Below are 18018 nucleotides of genomic sequence, written 5' to 3' on the forward strand. Positions count from 1 at the left end.
TAACCAACTCTCTGAAGAATCATAATATTTTTAAATTTCCCTCATTTTCCATATTTTAAAAGTTCTGCTTTAAGCTTTAAAGATGGTTTTTATATAGTTTTATAAAGTTATTTTTATCCACAACTTACCACATTTTTATCATGGGTGCACAGAGTTCATCAGAATTATGCCCTGACACAGAGTGTGTATTGTGGAATCTTCAAATCATTTCAGTTCAATTCAATTGAATCAATATAGTGCTAAATCATAGCAACAGTTCCCTTAAACTGCTTTATATTGTAAGGTAAAGACCCTACAATAATGCAGAGAAAGCCTCACCAATCAGATAAACCCCTATGAATAAGCACTTGGTGACAGTGGAAAGGAAAAACTCCCTTTTGACAGGAAGAAACCGCCAGCAGAACCAGGCTCAGGGAGGGCCAGGTAGCTGTCACAGGGAGACACCAATCCCCGTGCTACAGATGAATCCTAGTCACAGATTACTGAAGTAACCTGTGAGCAAAAGCAAAATAAGAAATTCCAGTTTACCCTATAAAATGACACTTACATTTGGGTCATGTGATTACATATATGGTCACAGGATTCTGGGAGTTTGTGTTTTGATACTTTAAAGACTGTGAATGGTCAATAACCAAATACCCACTCAATTCTGGTTTACTTTGCATTTTCAAGTGCTAAGGTGCACATGCCTGAGCTTTCAGAGAAACTGAAAGTCAAAATTGTAATAACAACTAGATTACATAACACTAAGATACAAGGTGCAGTTCGTTATTTTGATAATACCGTATCATACAGTTAACTAGCAGCCATATAGCTGAACTTCATCTAAATGGTAGTTTAACCCTTTAAAGCCTGAATCATGAGATTATTTTTTAAAATAAAGTGTTTGTTGATAATTTGATCTGATAATTGTTAAAACATTTTAAAAAATAGATATTAATTTGCATACATGAGCTTTAATTTGTACCATATTTGATACATCTATCATTGTTTAGTTTTTTGTATTATGTATTGTGCAAGCTATTTTCAATGGAAAAAAATCACACTGATGATGTAGAAGTCTCAAAAACCGTATCTAGAGACTGTAGCTCTGAACTGACGGGGGTGGGCGTCAAATACGTAAAGAGACTAAGTCTTAGTTGATAAGATAAGTGTAATTACCTGACAAACAACTGATAAACTCTGCTGATTTTATGATTCCCGTCCAAAGGTTTAAATAAGGATCTGATTTTATACAATATGATACTCAAAGTGTCTCTTTCAGAGTGAAAAAAGTCCAGGCTGGGACTGTACCTTTAAAGTAAACAAAAAAGGAGCACGCTGAAGACTCAGAGGGAGCTTCGATCCCTGCATCATCTGCAGTAAGTTAAAAACGATCACACTAAATCTTTCGGTGTTTCTTTTCTTGGTTTCAGTCTCTCTGGGGGGCTGGCAGTCAGATTTGTCCAGGTTACCGTGTCATGCACTGTAGCCCACTTTTGAATTTGTCATCATTAATGTTTGTCCAAAAAATGTGTCGCTCCACTGTGGCCTTTCTCAAGTGTCTCCTTCAAATTCTTTTTAATGCTCTTCACTGGCCTCTGGCCACGACTGCAGGGAGCATTGTCATGTTGCTAAAGGTGGAGGCGATGTAGGGAGGAGGTGTGTGTGTGTGTGTGTGTGTGTGTGTGTGTGTGTGTGTGTGTGTGTGTGTGTGTGTGTGTGTGTGTGTGTGTGTGCACGCGGAGGGTGAGGGGGGCATGACGCTGCAGCAGTGGCAGCTGGCGGCCCAGCTTGCAGGGGCCATCCCTTCACAATGGAGAGCCTTCCCTCGGGGGCCAGTGATTTAGGACAGGGCTCTCTGGACAGGCCCCTGAAGAGGGGAAGAGAGGACACTGGCTTTGGAGAAACACACTCGCCCTCTCTCTTTCTTTCCACCTCTACCTCCCCTCCTTTTTTGTGCCTTGTCCTCTAAAGCTTCCCTGCTGGTTCCTGTACAACCCCCCCACCACCACCACCACCACCACCACCCCACACACACACACATACACTCTTGACACAATCCCATCATCCCACCATGGCTAAGCTCTCTCCTGGGACGAACAGGCAGGCCTCTGGACAGGGAGCATTCCTGAGGTGTAGCACACTAATGTTCACTGGACACAATAGGGGACGACAACAGGTGCGTGTGGATCCTCTGTCGTCCAGCGGCAGCTGAGAGATAGGAACACGGGGCTATTATGGCACCATTATCCACTGCTGCTCTACCGGTGGGCTGTCGGAGCTCTTTTCTCCAACAAAAACAAGGCTTTTTATGTGTAACCTGGTCTTGTACCCACCCAGCTCCAACAAGCCTCTCTTTCATCCTACTACCCCAGCTAGCACCTGCCACCCTGACACTCTCCAAAAAAGCCTAACAGCCACTTAACCATATTCAGTTCACTCGAACCCCAGCTGCAAGAAGACCTAAGCTCACTTGTTTAAAACATCTACCACTTCACTCTGGAGCTGCAAAAATTGTCCAGACAGCCATCTCTGTACACCACCCAACTCCCCCTCTCTCTGCTCCCTCCCTCCTACATCCCTCTGAATTATGTTATGTCTCAAATGAGCAGTCATATAGCAGATTGTTTGGTGCACCCACTTGATATAACTGGTGACAATGCCTCTAACAAAACGAGTGTCCTGAGGGGATAGGCAGTATTTGGTTACTGCATCCCTGATCTCTGCCCCATTGTGGTGGGCTCTGGGTCCCATAGAAGGTTGAAAGGGGGTTTGAGGAGGGGGACATGTGCGCATATGTGAGCCCACAATGCAGGTGCCTACATCTGTTCATTTCTGGGCAGATGCTCGTGGTTGTAGAGATAGAGAGGGAGAGAGTTAGAGAGGGAGGGGAGATGGACTTCCTCCATTTACTCTCTCATCATTCACACTGGTGATTAAGCTTAAATGGAACAAAATAAGAGTAGACCTAAGAATGAAAAATGATGTGTTGCACCCCTTCTGGGGGAAAAAGAGAACTTTCAATGTTTGAATTTCATATACAACGCTGCTCAGATTGTTCTGGGTCTGTCTTTATGTTTTGACCCAGGCACCAGTTCAGGGAATACTCAGTGCTGTAGCATAAAACAGTATTTGATCATGCTTTTAGGTTTCTGGCAGCCATTTTTTGCTTTAAAATAGCAATTCCACCAGCAACAGTTGCCTCCTAATCCCATCAGAAAGGTGAAAAATGAAAGGAAGACAAGGCCACGGCCATGCAATAAATTCTGTGAGGCTGGTCTTTCTTAGTATAAAATGCTACCAACAAAGCTAGCATGTATTTGAACAGGTAATATATACAAAGTTCACAAATAGCATCATGTGATCGCTAACTAGCACTGAACACCAAGTACAGCTCTTGATTGATTTTGCAGATATTTGGTAAAAAAAAAAAAAGTCTGACAAATGAAACTGATCATGTGATCTTAAATCTCGGTGAAATTTAAGGGCATGTAGTATTTTACACTTTAATATTAATAACCATTGTTAATAAAGGGAAAAATAATTAGTTACTGTCAGCAAAGAATACATGTGTTCATCTTTACTAATATGTTAATAATTGGCTTGTAAACTTTCTAAACCCTTCACCTGGCATCACTGTAAAGCGGCAACTGATGTAAAAAAAATAATAATAATAATTTAAATGGTCTATAAGTGTCATTTGATTTAATATTATAAAGTTGCAAATGATGTTTGCAATAGCAGATTATCAGTCATTCAAATGATAGGTTCGCCCCTGCTGTTAAGTGTTTAATGACTGCTCTATCAAACAGTAAATAGTTCTCTTTCCAAACATGAACAAAACAGTCCATGTCGACTTGTTCCACTGCATCACAAATAAAAGCAGGTGGAATGAGGCAAAGGTTCAATTAATGGCATTAACATTTGGCAATCATTAACAAACACGTGATGTAGTATATAAAATGCTAGGCGTGCAACAATAGTTGTAGGACAACAGACGACTGGAGAAATCTTTCCTGGTCTAATGAGACTTGACTTCTGCTGTGACATTCAAATGGTATGGTCAGAATTTGGCATAAACAACATGAAAGCATAGCTCCATCCTGCTTTGTATCAATGATTCGGGCTGCTGGGAGCAGTGGTGTCTATCATGTGGTGGATATTTCCTTACCAAACTGCCAGACCATGTCCATCCCTTTATGACTACAGTGTACACGTCTTCTGACGGCTGCAAACGTTGCCAGTCGACCATGTCACCAGGTCACAAAGCTCAAATCATCTTAAAGTGGTTTCTTGAACGTGAAAATGAGTCGACAGTATTCAAACAGGCTCTGCAGTCACCAGGTCTCAATCCAACAGATCAACACTGGGATTTGGGCGGAACGGGAGATTTACATGACAGATGTGCAGCTGACGAATCTGCAGCAACTGTGTGATGTTATCATGTCAGCATGGACCAAATTCTCTGAGGAATATTTCAAGCAGCTTGTTGACTTTAGGCCTCAAAGAGTTTAGGCAGTTGTGGAGGCCAAAGGGGTGCAGCCCAGCAGCAGCAGGGTCTAGCTGATGAAGTGGCCACTAAGTACACTGTCTATCTCCCTTCTTTTATGATACTCTGAAAGTGCGTATTGTTTCATAACACTTACAGTATAATTTGCATTTTCCAGTTGTTACTCACTCTAAATTCAGAAGAATTAGGTGGGAAATTGCACTATATAAGTCACAAAGTCACATGAAGCCACTTAAATATAATTCACCCTATTTTCTTATTCACTACACTCCCATGTCAAACCACATTAAACCAAAAGCAGAGTTATAATCTATTTAAAAAGGTCTTACTTGCTTTTACCCATTAAGTGCCTTTAATTTTATTTTTTAACCCTACATCCATGTATGTATCCTCTTGACTGTGTATATCTTGTCTGTTTGTTATTTATTCCTGCTGTCCTGGTGGTATTTATATTTTATTCCTGCACGGTTGGTGTGGAGCACCCATAATTTTGTTGTACATGTACAATAACAACAAAGGCCAATTTTACTCTATTCTACTATTCTGGTTGCTGTTGCACAAAAAATGTTATAAAAACAGGCTAAACTTAAATTCACTTTTCTATGTAAATTGTATCATTTTATCATTAACTTTTGACAACTATAAGTTTATATTTATTAAAGGTTTGTGATTGTTTAATCCTTCCCCTACTCGTCATTACTTTAGGACCGTGGGTGTGTGCATTAACATGAGTATATGTTTTGGGTAAACGTGTGGCACACGGTATCAGTTGTGGATTTATCGATTTTATTCTTAGGGACCCGCGTGTGTTGTGGTGCGTCACCCCAGGGTGCGCAGCAGATGTGTTTTTATAAACACTGGCACGCGACTGGCCACGTACAGCTCGCTCTTTACCTCCCCCTTAGGTCCCCGATGCCTACACACACACACTTGCAGGCGCGTCTCCGGGCCTCCCACGTAATTACTGCCGCACTCTTCCCATAAACGTAAACTCAGCACGTCTCCACCAACAGCAAAGTATGCAAATGAGACAGCAGGCCGTACAGGGAGCCTCGAAGAGCCGTGGGAAGCCGTGCGGAGCCTCGCGGAACCCCGACAGGCCCTGGGGAAACGCGGGTCTGGCCTGTGGCCCCCTTTTCGAGCAGCTGGCCACAGTAATCTGATCTGGACACAAAGGAGCCTGTTGATCTCTGCGTCTGAGCAGGTAGAACAAGCGGACCTGAGAGAAGGCAGTCCAAGTCTCCTCTGAAATCCCAAGTCTCCAAAGAGCCCTAAAATGGTCCGAACCTAATAACTGTTTAGCAAAACTAAATTCTGATGGGATGGTCTTCCAAACTGATTATAAAACACTGGTAAAGTCACACAAAGGAATTGTATTTCTCCATATTGTTGCTAAGGTGTTTTTCCCCGTAAGCTATTACGCCTGGAGGAGGAATGCGTAATAGCATCTCTCACGAACGTGCCCATTCAAAACCTGCCATTTCCTTTAGGCTTTCAGCGCTTACACGGGTGGCCTCTTTCCCCTCATCCTCCTCCTTCTCCTCCTTAGCGCCCCCCTCCCCTCCCCTCCCCTCTCAGCTGCATCCAGCAAGAGAACATTGATTCTGCACCTTTTCCTTTTCATTCGGAGGATTGAACCACCAACCATAGCAGCATCATGTGTGCATCTTTGACTCCAGGTGAAGTCTGCAGTCATATTTTCTGCACTGATGAGATATTACTGTAAATAATCAGTTGATCATCACACAGCATCACCCTCCCTTCTCCCCTTCCCCGATCACCGCCTCTTATGATCGATATCGTGTGATGCTCGCTGTGTTTACGTTCCCACGAGTGACCATGTGGTGTCTCCTCTTCTGGGACCAAGAAAGGAAAAAAACTCTCCTGCTTCCCCCTCGCCATATGGCCCCGGAGGGCCCATACCGTTACAGGTCCTTATACATGCTTCCAGTTGAGTGTAGATGGAGCCCAGTGGACAGAGGCACATAGAGATGTGCGCTTCAGGCCGGAGGAGGGAGGGAGGGAAGCAGGGAAATAAACGTCGTTTTCTGGATATGCAGGGGAGGGGGAAGTTAGTGGCAGATGGCTTGTAAGGGTCTGTCCGCGTCTGAAGGCGTGTCGTGGTCCTTCACTGAAGACCCCCTTCCTCCTTCCCCCCTGCATTCACAATCAATGGAAATTAAAGCGCAGAGAATGGATGAATAGTCAGACCCCGAGTCACCCTTTTTTGTTTGACGCAGCTACTGGTGGGCAGGAGTTAAACTACAGCAGCCCCCTACAGTAGCACTTTGGTTAAACAGCCAGAGCCCAGTCAGCACCATCTTTTCGATGGACAGTGTCCTAATTGTGTTCTCTGTTTTTTCTGTTTTATTTTTGGTTGTTGGGGGGGGGGTCTACTTTTCTGGTTTTGAGTGTAGAGTGTAGAAACTCAACACTTCACTCCAGGTGAAGTGCAGCACAGCAGCCAAGGTATTAACAGTAAATGGCCAATATAGCCTAAAAACGTGTCTGTGTAATTTTACCATGTCAGTACCAAAAGTTCAGTATTGCACCCAGATGCAGCCTCCAATCCCCTCCTTCAAGGACTGATGAAGTCTCCCCTATCCCTGAGTGTAATTGATTTTCTTGTCTCAACCGGCTTAATTGTGATGGTCATGGCTCAGCCGGAGTTTACTTTGAGAAAGAGTTGAGAGTTGAGGTTTATCAATAGAGGAGGACTTTTTGTTTGATTGTTGCCAATGAAATAATACGTAACACTGTTATGTGACGTATGAAGTGAAGGTAATTGTGGGGGAACGTAACACTTTTTCATGGGGGAGGGCTCCTCTGACAGCCGGTGTGTAGGACAGACCGTGGCAGCAGGTAACGAAGTCGGAGAGAGGCGCCAGAAAACAATAGTCGTGACGTACATATCTCAACACAGTGACGCAATGTACGTGCATGGTGCGCTAGTCCGCGCGTGCAGTTCCAGTAGACCCCATTATACAGCAGAAAAATCACACATCTAATGAACAACCTAATTAAGCAACACCCCTCACCACACCCCCCGTCCTCCCACTCCTTATTCATATGCGCACCACATAAGATTTTGGACGAAGAACAGCTTTCCCTTCTCATACACAGAACACACACACACACACACACACATATATATATATATATATATATATATATATATACTTAATGACAACTGAAGTCTGTGTGTGAGCGTGTGTACGCGCCCAGGGAGAGTATTGTGTGTTAGATGTGTGCGCGCACGCTCAGCCAAGTGAGGCGTACACGCGCTGTTATTGAGGAGAAGAGAGCAGGTGCTGGTCGAATTACCATACAGCTGAGGGGGGGAGAGAGAGAGAGCAAACTTATTCCTCCACCACACACAACAACAAAAGTTCCCCCTTATGTTGGCCACGCGAGCGACTACGGTGCGCGCGCGCGCCTCTGTGCACGCACACACACTGCCACCTATAAGCACGCAAACACGGTCTCTTTTTTTTCATCCTAGTGCGAAGAAAGAGAAGAAGGCGAGAGCAAAATAGAAAAGCAGGAGTCCAGCCCCTCATGTCGTTTACCTCATTGCGCAGCTCTGCCAAGGAATGTTTTCTTCAGTCTTTTCAGTCAATTCAAAGCATCAAATTCTTCCCACAGATACAAATACCAAAATTTAGAGCGTGTGTGTATGCTGAGAAAGAAGGGGAGAAGGAAGAGAAAAGGGGGGGAGGTGGGCTGAAAAACAATTAACTGAGTCAGAGTTTGACCAGGAAACGCTTTTTCTTTCTTTTTGGGGGAGATTTTTGAATCAGCTTCACACTGTTAATTGGCACTGCATCCAAAACATCTTAGGACGCCCACAACAAAGGAGCTGGTGCAGTGATGCAACAGCTGGATGGATCAATTCAGCCGCATGCCGTCCACAGCCCAGGGGGAAATCTGGCAGCTGTACGATGCTGAAAACTCTTAAAAGGTGTATAGAACATATCCATATTACCACTTTAACACCTTTAGTTTGTTTTTCATATATAGGAGAGGGTCTGTGATGTCAAAAGACCAACAACCAAAAGTCAGCCCAATTCTTTTTCTTCTTCTTATGTCTTCTTAACCGCTTGAATGTTACGTTTTCCTGTTTAGTGTTAGCAGAAAACATGTATTAATTAATCTTGTCTCCCGTCTTGTCCTGTGTAGGAGTCTTACAGAAGTTTTCACTTCTTAAATACTTCCACACAACCTTATTTGAGCTCGGGTATTAACACTGTATGAGGGGTTACAGGAGGAATAGGGAGGATGGTGGTGGGGTACTTGTATGGGATCCCATTGTAGAGAGCCAAGCCAGATTGGGAGGTGTAGTCGGGCAGCAGGAGGAGGGGGTCCATTTGCATGCTATTACCATAGCATGTGTCAGGCCGTATATAACAGGCTGCAGGCGGCCTTGGCTGTAGACAGACGCACAGTTCACAGTGAGGAAAGACATCAGGCAGTAGAAAGAAGCATGTTGGACCAGTGACAAATCTGTCCTTGGGTTAGACCAAGACCTTCACACACAAAACAAAAAAAGCTTCGCCCTAACATTCTTGCTGTAACAAACAAGGAACACTTCGCTTTTTCCTCTTTACGCACTGGATTATAACTGAATTTCGAGGACTGCTTTTCTTTTTCAACACAGCGCAGAAGTTTACTCCATTTGTTTTGTGATTTTATTTTTTAAGGTTTGGGATTTATCCTTTGTCTTTTTGTGCCTCGGGACATGAGTGAAAACGGCGTGGCTGATATCCACAGCAGTTGATGAGAAAACCCTGTGAGGCGACAGAAACGTGCTCAATGTATCTTCCTCAGACGGACTGAACAGGAGGAGGCACCCTGACGACAAGCCGAGCCCCAAGACTTTTTACTCTATTTATTTACTATTTATTATGTATTTATTTAATATGGGGCGCGTCATCCTGCTGACTCTTGCCGTCATGTCCATGTTGCTGTGCCAGGTAAGCTTCTAAATCAAACATTTTCCCTCCAAACAATGAACCATCACCCTCCCCCTGCCTCCCCTGCCCTCCCATCACAACACGCACTCTCACACAAGCGGTACTGTGTGTGCACTTGATGATAATAAGCCGCTTTCCTCCGCAGGGGTTTTGCTCGGGAGTTTTTGAGCTGAAGTTGCAGGAGTTTCTGAACAAGAAGGGAGTACAAGGCAACAAAAACTGCTGTAAAGGAGGTCTGGCTTCGTCTTTCCAGCAGCAGTGCGAGTGTAAGACCTTCTTCAGGATCTGTCTCAAGCACTATCAACCCAACGCTTCCCCAGAGCCCCCGTGCACCTACGGCGGCGCTGTGACACCCGTCCTCGGCTCCAATTCATTCCAGGTCCCAGATGCCATCCCGGAGAGTTCGTTCACCAACCCCATCAGGATTAACTTCGGCTTCACGTGGCCGGTAAATACAACCATTCATGTAGAGTAGGAGTTAAGGCTGAGAAATCGCGCCAATTCTTGTAAATGCGTGCGTGAAAAGAGCACCTTTTTCCCTGCGCACAACTTGAAGGCTCAGAGAGCACACAAAGTTTACAGGTATTTAGTTTCATCGGATCAGGTTAGGCAGTTTGCATTCAGCACATTGAGTGTATGGCACAATCGCCTCGGGCCTTTACTTGATGTTATCGCCACATCTCCGCTGGCCACCTGTCTCATGAAGCCATTTGTGTTCCCAGGGGACCTTCTCGCTGATCATTGAAGCATTACACGCCGATTCCAAAGACGACCTCTCCACGGGTAGGAACTAAATCTCCCATTTCAGTGTTGTTGTTGTTTTCACATTTACACACTTTCTCCTCCTCATCTTGTACTTCTACATGCACATTTCAGAGAACCCAGACCGGGTTATCAGCACAATGACCACACAGAGGCATCTGACTGTGGGAGAGGAATGGTCCCAGGACCTGCACACCGGGGGAAGGACCGAACTCAAGTACTCCTATCGATTCGTGTGCGATGAGCACTACTACGGGGACGGCTGTTCAGTGTTCTGCCGGCCGAGAGACGACGCCTTCGGCCACTTCACCTGTGGAGAGCGCGGGGAGATTGTGTGCGACGCCGGGTGGAAGGGGCAGTACTGCACTGAACGTGAGCTGCAGAGATTTTTCCCGTTATAGAATAAAATGTTTTGATTAGACGAGAGACAAAAAAACAAAACACAGAAAGGAAAAGAAGTTAGAGGTAAAGAAATCCGTTTAAAAGGAAATCGTTTAAAAAGGATAGATTTAAAACTAATTTGAATGTTTTTTTTAGTGAAGGTAAAGTTCAAAAAGTTTTTATTTCCATGTATCTATAGTCAAGTTCTCTGAGTGCCGTTAGAAGGCAATTTAGGGCGTAAACACCACGCGCACCCCCTCCTCTCTCCTACCCCCCCCCCCCCCACACACACACACACACACACACACACACACACACACGCACACACACACACGACCACTTGATTTATTCTAAGGAAAGTTTTTGAGAATAATCTCACGCGTGCCATAAATTTACATGCTACCTTCCGATTCGTTACTCTCGAAGTGGGCCGGTCGGTGATTGGCTGAGTTGGGGGAGGTATTGTTTGAAGTGGGCAGCTGCCGGCAGAGAGGAGACAATGGAGCAGCTGTCGCGCACTGGCAACACACTCGCCAGCTGTCCACTCTTATCTACCCCAATCCGAGACTTTAAGGGGAGTATGTGTGTGTATGTGTGTGTGTGTGTGTGTGTACACACACAGAATGAATAAAAGAGTTCTGACCCGCAGTGAAGAAGAAGAAAAAAGAGGGTGGTGGGCTGAGGGCCTCTGTGTGTGTGAGTGCGTGTGTGCACTCTGGGGCACACACGCATGCACACACTCCCTCCTTTGTCTCTGCACTATGTTAAGCAGAAAAATCTTCCATGATGACAAGCTAATGGGTTCAGAATCCACTGCTTTACTTCATTTTAATTACTTTCTTTGGATTTTTTAATCTTTAAAAGCAAATCTTAAAAACAAGTTGCCTCAATGTTTCTAAAAAGCATACGCTTGTTTTCCTGTACAGCGATTTGTCTGCCAGGATGTGATGAAGAGCACGGGTTCTGCGAGAAACCCGGGGAGTGCAAGTAAGTTTTCTCCACAAGTTCACTGGGGCATTAATTAATTAGTGGATTGCGTGAAGTAATGTGAGTGGAGTGACCGGTGTTCCCTCCTAATTGGACAACAACAGGTGCAGAGTGGGATTCAAAGGGCGCTACTGCGATGAGTGCATTCGTTACCCGGGCTGCCTCCATGGGACCTGCCAGCAGCCCTGGCAGTGCAACTGCCAGGAGGGCTGGGGTGGACTCTTCTGCAACCAAGGTAAGGAAAGAGTCTGGGAAGTAGGGACAGAGAGAGAAGTGGTTTTGTTGGATGAAGGAAGCCACAACACGTAGGGTAAAGCAATGATTGCTTAGACATTTTCCAGATATCTAGGCTGCATCACAATTTTAAAAAACAAGCAAATAAAAAAAACTATTTGAAATGTATTTGAAACAAAAATCTGGTTATGTGCAGCTTAGACTTAGATTTCATGAACAGGAAGATAACAAATTAATGCTAAAAAACAACTTACAAATGCCCTGCTTATTTGGTGGAAAGGTGACAAAATGTGGACAACTTGTTCTTGAAGGCAAGTTTTCCATCACTGGTTTGTCATTTATTCAAACCACAAACTTTGTTTCAAACAAGCCAGTAAAAAGGTAGACTGAAGCGAAAGAGCATCAACACTCCAGTAACAGAGCAGCAGTTGTTTCAGCAAAGACAGGAGGCAAGGAAACAAAAAACCACTGGCAGAAGAGAAACAGTCAAGTGTGCCTGAGGACAAAAGCGCATACTGTCGCCGCTGCTGCTGTCCCGCCATGTGTTGTGCTCTGGCTAATCCACATGTGCTGCTGTGTTTTTTCCAGATCTCAACTACTGCACTCACCACAAGCCCTGCATGAATGGAGCCACTTGTAGCAACACTGGCCAGGGCAGCTACACCTGTTCCTGCAGGCCTGGCTTCACTGGGGCCAGCTGTGAGATTCGGGTCAACGAATGTGCTGGAAACCCCTGCCGCAATGGAGGAAGCTGCACTGTGAGTGCTCGTGGGTCTTCTTAAATGAACTTGGAATAAGAATAGAGACATCTTGTTAACTGCGGCTCAGCACCAGCGATGCCTGAATGCATCAGCCTTCATTCCTTCTCATCTATCTTTTCTGTTTTCGATCATTCTTCAATTCATATTAAACCTAAAAAAAAAATCAAGACATACAGCATGCAGCAAGCTGGAAATGCTGCAGATGCAGCACCACACAGATCTTGATGTCAAGTCTGTTCTATTTTTTCCCACAGGATTTGGAAAACACATATACCTGCACTTGCCCTCATGGTTTCTATGGCAACAACTGCGAGCTAAGCGCCATGACGTGTGCTGATGGGCCTTGCTCCAATGGAGGCCGCTGTACTGACAACCCTGACGGAGGCTACTTCTGCCAGTGCCCCACGGGGTATGCAGGGTTCAACTGTGAGAAGAAGATTGACCACTGCACCTCCAGCCCCTGCTCCAATGGTAAGTACTCAAACAGAATAAGGGTTTGGTCTTTGAGATGCTCAGTCTGCACGAACTGAACACTCATTCATGACTTCATCTCTATTCTCAGGTGCACGCTGTGTGGATCTCGTGAACTCCTACTTGTGTCAGTGTCCAGACGGCTTCACCGGCCAGAACTGTGACCACACTGGTGATGAGTGTTCTTCGTATCCTTGCCAGAATGGTGGCACGTGCCAGGAAGGTCCTGATGGCTACACCTGCACTTGTCCCCCGGGATACACGGGTCGCAACTGCAGCTCCCCGATCAGCCGCTGCGAGCACAACCCCTGCCACAACGGTGCCACCTGCCACGAGAGAAACAACCGTTATGTCTGCGCCTGTGCTCATGGATACGGTGGCAGAAACTGTCAGTTCTTGCTTCCAGAGCACGCTGCCATCCGGGGGTCAGAAGTTCCCTGGATGGCCATTGGTTCCGGGGTGGTTCTGGTGCTGCTGCTGTTGGCAGGCTCTGCTGTTCTGGTTGGCTTTTTCCAATCAAAAGTCCAGCATGTCGGCCAAGTAGAAACTGTAGGCGAAGCAGAGACAATAAATAACCTTACTAACAACTGTCACCGTAGTGACAGGGACCTGGCCATCAGTGTGATGCCGATGCCAGGTGTCAAAAACATCAACAAGAAGATGGACTTCTGCAGCGGGGACCCCGATGAAGGATCTCCACCAGGGAGGAGCAGCTACAAGAGCCGCCATCTGCCTGCAGATTACAAGCTCGTACACGAGGTCAACTACGAGCAGGCGGCCAAGGAGGCCATGCTGGAGGCGGCCTGCGAGGACAAGGACTCATTTGAGTTTGAGGAGAAGCGCAGCAAACGTTTAAAAAGGTAAATAACTGACGCTATAAACGTCTGTCAAACACAAAATCAGACTGTGGATGTCCACAAATCTAACGTGTTTTCTCACCTTCCTACAGCGATGCATCAGAAAAGAAAGCCCCAGAAATGTCTGCATGTGCGGACACCAAGTACAAATCTGTGTTTGTGATGTCAGAGGAGAAGGACGAATGTATAATTGCAACTGAGGTGAGTTGTACTTTGTTGACCCTTAGCCAGAGATACGATTTCTGCGGTCATTTGGAATTTAAAAGAACAAAAACTAAAATTTTCTGTGTTCTTGGTGTGTTTCCCCAGGTGTAAGAAGCCACCAATGGGCTGCCCGTTGTTCATTTACTCTATAGGAGAGTTTTTATGCTCCTTCAGATGCTGCTCTAAACCTAGGGGGAGGTGTCCCGCCTTGAGACTGCTGCTGATACGTTTAACTGATATTCAGAGTGAGCTGGTTCTCTACTGGAAACTAAGCGCAGGCAGTGGCGGCCTGTGGGATTAGAACTGGCAGGGTAAAAAAAAAAGTTTACAGTTCAAAGTAAACTGCTTCTTAGCTTTCTGTTCTGCCTGTTAACAGGGAGTGGGGTTTTTGTAAAAAATAAGAAAAAAGAAGAAGAAAAAAAAGAAAATATAAATGAACGCTGTCCCGTAGCGATGATATACGAGTTTTGTTTTGCAACATTTGCACCCAGGCCTTTTCTCTAACCCACACGCCGTTGCTGAGCGCAGGAACTGCATCAAACGGTGGATGTTTGGCCATACTGGCCTGTTCTTCACAAGGCTGTTCTCGTGGGCTGTGCGCCCATCACTACACCTGTGAAGACTGTATGTATACTTGATCACTGTGTTAACTGAAGTGCATTTTCTTCCCTAAGCCCTCCAAACCATTTTATGACATAGTATTGTTCAGTTCTTTTCTTCTTTGGGATATGAAAACTTTGTGTCGATTAAAAGAAAAAGAAAGTTGCTTTTTGATACTGATTTTGTAAAATAAATAAAGAAAAAAAACAAGTTATGATTTAAAATTATGATTTAATTTAAGTTAATTTAATGATTTTGTGTTGTTTTTATTTTGTATTATATACTTGTGATGTTTGTTATGATTATTTAAGTTGCTTTTTTTAATGATATTTGCAAAGGCACTTCAGGTCAATGGGATGGTTTTTCTTTGTTTTGTTTTTTTAAGAAAATGTTATTTAAGAGGGATTGTACTGTACAAATTGTTATGTTACCCTTTCCTTTACCGTATTTGAATGAAGGAATTAGCCAAGACTATTTTTCCAAATAAATATTGCTAAATGTGAACATTTGATTGCGTCCAACTTTTGTTTTGTCCATCTGCAAGCACTCTGAAAAACACTTCTTTAGGGGTCTGTGAGCAAAGTTAATCAGTAACATCTGTTGTCTTCCCCTGGCGACCCCATAGTGGGCTTTTCTATGCCGACACTGTTGGCTACTGCCAGAAGTTGAAAGTGTCTCCCTGGAGACGAGAGAGGGGGCCCTATTCATAAAAAACAATACCCCTACGCTAGATTTACCACTCCTGTTTCTCCTCCTAAAGACCAAGTCAGGTAATTCATGGCTCTGATATTCGCCTACTGGACCACTTTAGGTTTGGTTTTCAAACCTTGACTTCCTGTTGCCAGAGAAAAAGCTATTAAAAAAACAAACAAACAGCAAAGTTCGGTCACATCTGAACATAAAAGTCATACAGTACAAAATCAGTTCCTCAGAGTTCTCTTTCTTAATTGCCCCACAAAGATACAGATTGTGTTTGGACACAAATAACTGTAAATCATCAGGCCGGTAGAGTTTGTCCTTTGGAGGGGTTTATAAACCCACGGCCTTATGGGAACAGACTTCAGCAGACAATGATGGAATTGACAATGGGGCACACAAAAGGCCACCCTTGGGAGAACCTGCGTGTCCCTCGGCATGCTGGGAGAAAGAGAGTAACAGGAACAGATGTTGTTGAGTAACAGATGCCTTCTGGCCAGAGTTCAGCCACAACCAGCCAGACCTTCAAAGGCCGGGAGCAGCAGTAAAAGGAGAAAAAAAAGATTATCTATGGGCCTTCAAGAAACAACAGCTTTTGCATTGTCTTCCTTTCTGATAAATTTGTTGGGATTTTTGAGAAATGGTCGACACAAGAGAGAACCTAAGAGGACTTTTGTGCACAGTGAGGAATACAAAGACACTACAGCACTCAATCAGCAGCCTGAGAAATTCAATGTTTTCATATTTAGCTTCAGCTATGTAAAACTCACAGAGCAAGAGTGATAAAGCCTTATAAAAAAAGAAACAATTTAAACTAAAAACACGTTTTTAAACTGAGCAACCACAGTGATACACCAGTGTCTTTCTGAAGACATACTTATTATTATTTTATCCCCTGCTGAATATGTAAATTTGCCCACTTCCAGAGACATGAACAGTCTCTAACTTTTATGACAGTTTAATTTTAATGGAGAGAGACAGAATATTGACCAAATTACATAAAAGCTTTAAATTGATTTTCTATAAACTGACGTCTTGAGATTGGCAGCTCCATAGTCTTAACGTGATTCTTCTTTAGCCACTCCTTTGTTGCTTTGGGTCATTGTTATGGTTGAAGACTCATCCACAACCCACCTTCAGTGTTCTGACTGAGAGAAGGAGCTTCTCATCCAAGACCTTATGGCACATGGCCCCATCCATTGGCTCTTTGATACTGTGAAGTCATTCTGTGTCCTTAGCAGAAAAATAGCCCCACTTCTTCCAGTTTCATGCTTAATGGTGGGGATGGTGTTTTTTTTGGATCATACTCAGCATTCCTCTCCACCACAAACACAGCTTAACACTAAAAAGCATGATCTTGGTTTTAGTGGACCAGAACACTTTCTCCCAAGTCTTCTCTGAATCATTTACATTTTCACAGTCCTAAGACAGCCTGGTCATGTGACTTCTTGAGCAGCAGACCTTGTGAGTGCTGCAAGATTTAAATCTGTTATGGTGCAGTGTGTTACCAGTGGTGTTGTTAGACTGTGGTCCTGTTGTCAGATCACTAACAAACCAAACCACGCCATGTGGTTTTGGGCTGATCCACCACCTTTGCCATGATCATTCTCACGTCATGAAGCATGGAACTGAAAGCAACTAACAGTCATTTTTTCCCAAATCATTGCTTCAACAATTTTCACCTTCGCAAAAAGCTTCATGCTGACGCTCATTTAGCCCTTTCTAGTCTTGTACAGGTCTACAGTCTTGTCCCTGACATCATCTGACAGCTCTTTGGTCTTGCCCATGGTGGTGGACTGGAAGAAACTGACTCTGTAGACAGGTGTGTTTTATACACATAAAGAGCTGAAATCAGGGGTGCCTATAATTAATGGTTTAATTGCAATCCCTGCACACAGGCAATCTGTGGGACTTGATTGTAAGGAATCAAATAGTTTTTTCACTCGATAACATGCAAATCAGTGAATATCTTTTCTGTAATGTGTTTTCTCCCCTAAATTTTTGGTTGATATTCAGTCTCTCTCCATTAAAATAAAATGACCTTAAGAATTAAAGACTTACAAAATTACAAACTCTGAAAACGAATCTCAGATTTGAGGACAAAAAACGATATGGCCATCAGTGAATGTACTGTTATTAGCTGATATACTTACATTTGATAAAAGGTTCACGGTTGCTTTATTTATACCCGAAGGTAAATTTGCTTTACAGAAAAATTATAGCAATTTGGCATCCCTTCACAACCTTTGTGTATCCCTAAAAACAGGCTTTTAACCTCATTTCCAGCTCCATATTTTAATTCTCGAGCGCTTCTGGAGTAGAGCTGTGCGACATAATGACAATAAATATATAGTTCTGATCAGAGGTTTATATACACACACCATGGGAATGAAAGTCATGGTAGTTTAAGATTTTTAATGATTTCTTAGAACTGTTGTTTTTCCTGAAATGACTGTACAACACACATCTTTAATGACTTTAATAAAGAATAATTCAGTGCAGAAGTTTGAATTTATTTGGGATTCTCTCTAAAGTATCCATACAAGCTCAAATATGTACAGACACCCCAACTAATATTTAGTAAAATGTCATTTCACTGA

The 18018-nt window shown here is 43.9% G+C and overlaps 1 protein-coding gene across 1 annotated transcript; it reads left to right on the forward strand.

Moving 5' to 3' along the window:
* Nucleotides 1-8916: 8916 nt before the first annotated feature.
* On the forward strand, nt 8917-15226 carry dla (deltaA). The gene is made up of 11 exons (XM_084932187.1): nt 8917-9465; nt 9611-9913; nt 10188-10248; nt 10342-10599; nt 11535-11595; nt 11700-11830; nt 12418-12587; nt 12845-13061; nt 13153-13921; nt 14011-14119; nt 14228-15226. Exons 1-11 carry the CDS (start codon nt 9397-9399, stop codon nt 14231-14233), a joined length of 2154 nt encoding a protein of 717 aa, XP_084788313.1. The 5' UTR covers nt 8917-9396; the 3' UTR covers nt 14234-15226.
* The last annotated feature ends 2792 nt before the right edge of the window (nt 15227-18018 follow it).

Source organism: Perissodus microlepis, chromosome 6, assembly GCF_051167445.1.
Source record: "Perissodus microlepis isolate ML-2025 ecotype Zambia chromosome 6, ASM5116744v1, whole genome shotgun sequence".
NCBI classification, from domain to species: Eukaryota; Metazoa; Chordata; class Actinopteri; order Cichliformes; family Cichlidae; genus Perissodus; species Perissodus microlepis.